This window comes from Ammodytes marinus, assembly GCF_949987685.1.
Source record: "Ammodytes marinus genome assembly, contig: scaffold_208, whole genome shotgun sequence".
NCBI lineage: Eukaryota > Metazoa > Chordata > Actinopteri > Uranoscopiformes > Ammodytidae > Ammodytes > Ammodytes marinus.
The window spans coordinates 10001-15000 of NW_027648542.1; the positions used below are offsets into that span (position 1 = coordinate 10001).

Genomic DNA, 5000 nt, shown 5'->3' on the forward strand with positions numbered 1-5000 from the left:
TGTTTTCCAGTCCCCATACTTTCTACTATTTAGTTTGGTATAAAAAAGATTTAGGATGTCCTGATTCTTGTGGCCAGATTTAGGATGGTTAGAAATATCCAGATGTCTACTAAATCCGTCCGAGATTTTTAGTGTTGAAAACTGCATCCTATTTGGGCGATTCTGACCCACAATCCAGTGCGCACCGGAAGTGACATCACATCGACGAAGCCTCCATATGAAAACAACCAGCGATGAGACGGATATAAAAGCAAGAGGCAAGATCAAGGAGCCATGTTAGGATGAAATAAATAAGTTAAAGTATGTCCCAATTGTAGCATACTGCATGTTAACTAGATACTGTTTATGATCAGATGTAGTATGGACGTATGTGGATTGGAACACAGGGACAGACACACAACAGGAAGCTTGATGACATCACAAACAGACTCAACCAATCAGAGCGCTCCGTCACTAATAACAGTTAGTGAGGTCACACGGCTCATTCACCTTTGACCTTTGCTCTGTCGCCCGCGGCAACAAGCCGGCCGCCCACTCGCACTCAACCCCACATTTCCACAGTTTATCAATACACACTAACACACACACACTAACACACACACACACACACCGTAACAGATAAACACACACACACTTTATCAATATGTGACCTTAGAGCTGGATATTAGTCATTGATTGGTTTATTTGTGGAGATGACACACACCCACACATACACACACCCACAGCCACCCACACACACAGAGCCACCCAGCCACCCACACACACACACACACACAGCCACCCACACACAGCCACACACACAGCCACACACACACACACACACACACACACACACACACACACACACACACACACACACACACACACACACACACACACACACACACACACACACACACACACACACACACACACACACACACACACACACACACACACACACACACACACACACACACACACACACACACGTTACCAGAGCGTGTAGTTTCTCCTCCAGCTCCTGGTTGGTCCGTTGAGATGCTGTGTAGCTGTTCTGGAGTCTGAGGAGAGACACACGTTACTGAGCTACTGAGCATGCTCAGAACTCACACACGTTACTGAGCATGCTCAGTACACTCACACGTTACTGAGCATGCTCAGTAGGGGAGAACGGGGTAAATTGTCACACGGGTTGGTTGTCACAATCGTTATATCTCGGAACCAGAAGGCGCTGTCTGTGAAATTGTGGTATGTAAATATCCACAATTGGGATCAGAGGTCACCTACATAGTCTTCCTTGGAGTTAGACTGCTGAATTTGAGGTGAGACGACTGTTTGTGTTTTTCATGTCAAATTGAAAATATTTATCTCCTCAGTATTTTTCTTCTAGGCTTTTACACAATGGGTTTATAACAAAACACTTGTTACCCATACAAAGTGTGAAGGGTAAACTATAGTTTAGATTGTGGTTAACAAGCTAATTAGTTGTCAGATGGTTGTTGGCCTTGATGCTAGCAAGAAATTCAAGTTGGGGTTGGTCGTCACATTTTTTGGGGGGTTGGTTGTCACATGTTATCCAAAGGCTGCAGCAGTGCAGCCAGAAAAGGAACCCAATAACGACAGAAATTGTCAAGCTGTATCCTCACTGACACCCCAGAGAAGGAAAGAATAGAGCAGGAAAAGGCAGCTAGCATGCAAAAGAAAAAAGGGCAACAAAATCAAAACAACCCAGTGCATCCCAAACTAGACCAGCTGCCAAGGCTACAGTAAGTTATGTAGGCCTATTTGTCAACTTGACAATGCAATTACACGTTCAAATTTTGTTCTGCTTTCTCGTCTTCTTTTTAAGATTATTCCCATTAAGATAACATTGTGACAAACAACCCCATAGTGTGTGACAACCAACCCAAGTATGTCCCAGTTGTAGCATACTGCATGCTAACTAGATACTGTTAATGATCAGCTGTAGTATGTGTGTATCCCTCTCTCTCTCTCTTTCTCTTTCTTTCTCTTTCTCTGTGTGTTTCTTACGGCCTCCACACACATCCTACCTCTACTGCGCGTCTACCTCGCGTCTGCGTCTGACTTTTTGTCACTGACCGTGTAATCAACCTAGAGCGGCCACACATCCAACCTCAGACGCACTGCTGAGGCGCGTCGGAGGCACGTCTGCAGCGACGCTCCCCTTTACCTCAGGAGGAGGAGCCTATTTCTTTCTGAGAGCCGCGCGTCTCTCTCGGGTCTCTCTGCTTTAACTGATAGAGAAATACTCTGCTGAGAGTCATACTGACTTCATACCGGCAGCTTTCACTGTAGTTTCACCATTTCCTGGTGTGTCCCTTTCAAAATAAAACTTCCAACAAGGAAAATGTGGCAAAAAAAAAAGGCAATGGGGCGCACGGATTACTGTCCGGATTACTGTCCAGACTCAATATTAGACTCAGTATAAATCATATGCATCATAAATGACAGGAAAGAACTTCATTTTTAATGGGAATTATCTATGAAAACTCTATGTAGAAAGATAGGGCTTTTAGAAGCAGCGCTGCAGCAGCAGCAGCTGCTGGGACGTTCCATGTGGGTCCGAGAAAAGTCCGAGAGAGGCAGCAGTAAGGTAAGGTGACGCGCTCCAGAGGTAGACGCAGGATGTGTGTGGAGGCCGTTAGTATGTCTCTGTCTGTCTGTCTGTCTGTCTGTCTGTCTGTCTGTCTGTCTGTCTGTCTGTCTGTATATTCATTGTATTCTAACCTCCTGAACTTGTCTCTCATCTTGTCCAGGTCTTCTCTGGTGCGGTTAAGCTCCGCCTCTACAAAATGGCGTCTGCCGTCAAACTCCGCCCCCATGGCGTCCATCTTGTGAGTGGAGAGCGACAGGCGGCGCTGCAGGTCCTCGTTCTGCTGCTGCAGCATTCTGGGTAATGGAGACAGAACGGGTTTAATATTGTGTAACTGTTAATGGACCAATCAGAGAGCCCTAGTTAATAGGTTTATGTTTATACATGTTGTATGCAAGCTGTAAATGTAATCTATTTTTTTTTTTTTTAGATTTTATTTTTTGGTCATTTTCAAGCTTTATTAGACAGTAGAGAGTTGAAATAGGGAGACAGAGAGAGAGAGAGAGAGAGACAGAGAGACAGAGACAGAGACAGAGAGACAGAAAGAGAGAGGGGGGGGATGACCTGCAGTAAAGGTCCACGGGTCGGATTCGAACCCGCGACCACTGCAACGAAGGCCGGAGCTGATATGATACACACTCTATCCACTACACCACCGGAGCGCACCGTTAAAAAGTTTTAATTTAATTTAATAAATCCTATTTCTTATTTTCTTCTATGCGTGTGTGGAGGACTGTATTTGCAAGTGAGTCAAAGAAAAACTGCTCAGTCTTGGCACCACCCCCCAGTGGCACTTCCAGGTTACTACAGTTGTGGTCACTTCCTTATTGGATGCTGGTAAAAATCGCTGAGGTTGGGGCTTGGTTAATTAACAACGCATTAATTTCAGAAATTCATCACCCTGCGTTAACGCGTTTATTTTGACTGCCCTAGTTAATATGTTTATGCTTATACATGGTTGTATGCAAGCTGTAAATGTTATTTATTTTGTTAAAAAGTCTTAATTTAATTGAATAAATCCTATGTATTATTTTCTTCTATGCGTGTGTGGAGGACGGTGTGTGTGTTTGATGAAAGCTGAGTTTACATAGAGCGCTGTTAACTGTTTGTTTTGTCTAAACATGTTAAATAAAAAGCCTCCTGCTTCACATCACTCACTAACTGACTGTGAAAATAAAGTATAAAACTCACCTGATCCTGTCCGCGTCTGTTAGCTCCTCCTGTGAGAGGACAAGAAAAAAATAAATTCATTTTTCTAGTGTGTGTGTGTGTGTGTCTGTGTGTGTAGGTGTGTGTGTGTGTGTGTGTGTGTCTGTGTGTGTAGGTGTGTGTGTGTGTGTGTGTGTGTGTGTGTGTGTGTAGGTGTGTGTGTGTGTGTGTGTAGGCGTTTGTGTGTGTGTGTGTGTGTGTAATGTCAAATATTCAATAGCTCAAAGGTTCTCCTAGTCACTTTAGCCTTCAGAGTGATTCTGATCCCACAGACTAATCATTTTCAAGCTTCTTTAAAAACATAAGTTCTGTCTCTAATAGTTTGACATTTCAAATTCTAAACTCCATTCAGAATTCAACATGAGGGAAAGTCTTTTGTGGTCAGGCACATTCAAGGACAACTTATTTCAACAATAAATACAGTCAACAATCATCATGCACTAAACTAAAAACCCTTTGAGTAGGGGGGCAGAGGTGTGTGCAGGGAGAATAGAATGATATTTGGGGGAAGGAGAGTAGGCTGAGGTCTGTAGCCATAGGTTGGGCTGGACAGGGGGGGGGGGGCTCGATGGATTCAGGCCCAATACTTACCCTGCGTTCCGAATCGCATACTCTTTCTTTTTTCTATTCTACATACTACATCCGACGATAAAAAGAATCTAGTTAGGATGCAGTAGGCATACTATTGGGACATACTTTTACTCTTTTATTTCATCCCAACATTGCTCCTTGATCTTGCCTCTTGCTTTTATATCCGTCTCATCCCCGTTTGTTTTCATATGGAGGCTTCGTCGATGTGACGTCACTTCACGTGCGCACTGGATTGTGGGTCAGAATCGCCCAAATAGGATGCAGTTTTCAACACTAACAATCTTGGCCGCATGAAGTAGGACATCCGGGTACTTCTAACCATCCTAAATCTGGCCACAAGAATCAGGACATCCTAAATCTTTTTTCCACATACTATATAGTAGAAAGTATGCGATTCGGAACGCAGGGATACTGTCTCCTCCGACCTACCTCTCTGTACGGAGTAACAGGATGTTTGTGTCTTTGAGCCGTTTCCATTTCCTGTATCTTCACTTCCTCTGTAAGCCCCTCCCCTTCTGTGAGGTCATCGCTATGATGTCGCTGCACTGACGCGACCCAATCGTCCCAGCGCTGCTTCCGCTCATTCTCCGTTTTATTCCGTTTG

General features: G+C 44.2%; 1 protein-coding gene across 1 annotated transcript in view; it reads right to left on the reverse strand.

Annotated features, from left to right (window-relative positions):
• tjap1 (tight junction associated protein 1 (peripheral)) overlaps nucleotides 1-5000 on the reverse strand; it is a gene marked incomplete at its 3' end in the record, with an annotated part of 29593 nt that overhangs the window by 9723 nt on the left and 14870 nt on the right. The window contains exons 5-7 of the mRNA XM_080054282.1: nucleotides 3788-3816; nucleotides 2731-2892; nucleotides 977-1043 (exon numbers count right to left, since the gene is read on the reverse strand). Coding sequence (XP_079910408.1) covers nucleotides 977-1043; nucleotides 2731-2892; nucleotides 3788-3816 — 258 coding nt within the window. The remainder of the gene's footprint in view (nucleotides 1-976; nucleotides 1044-2730; nucleotides 2893-3787; nucleotides 3817-5000) is intronic.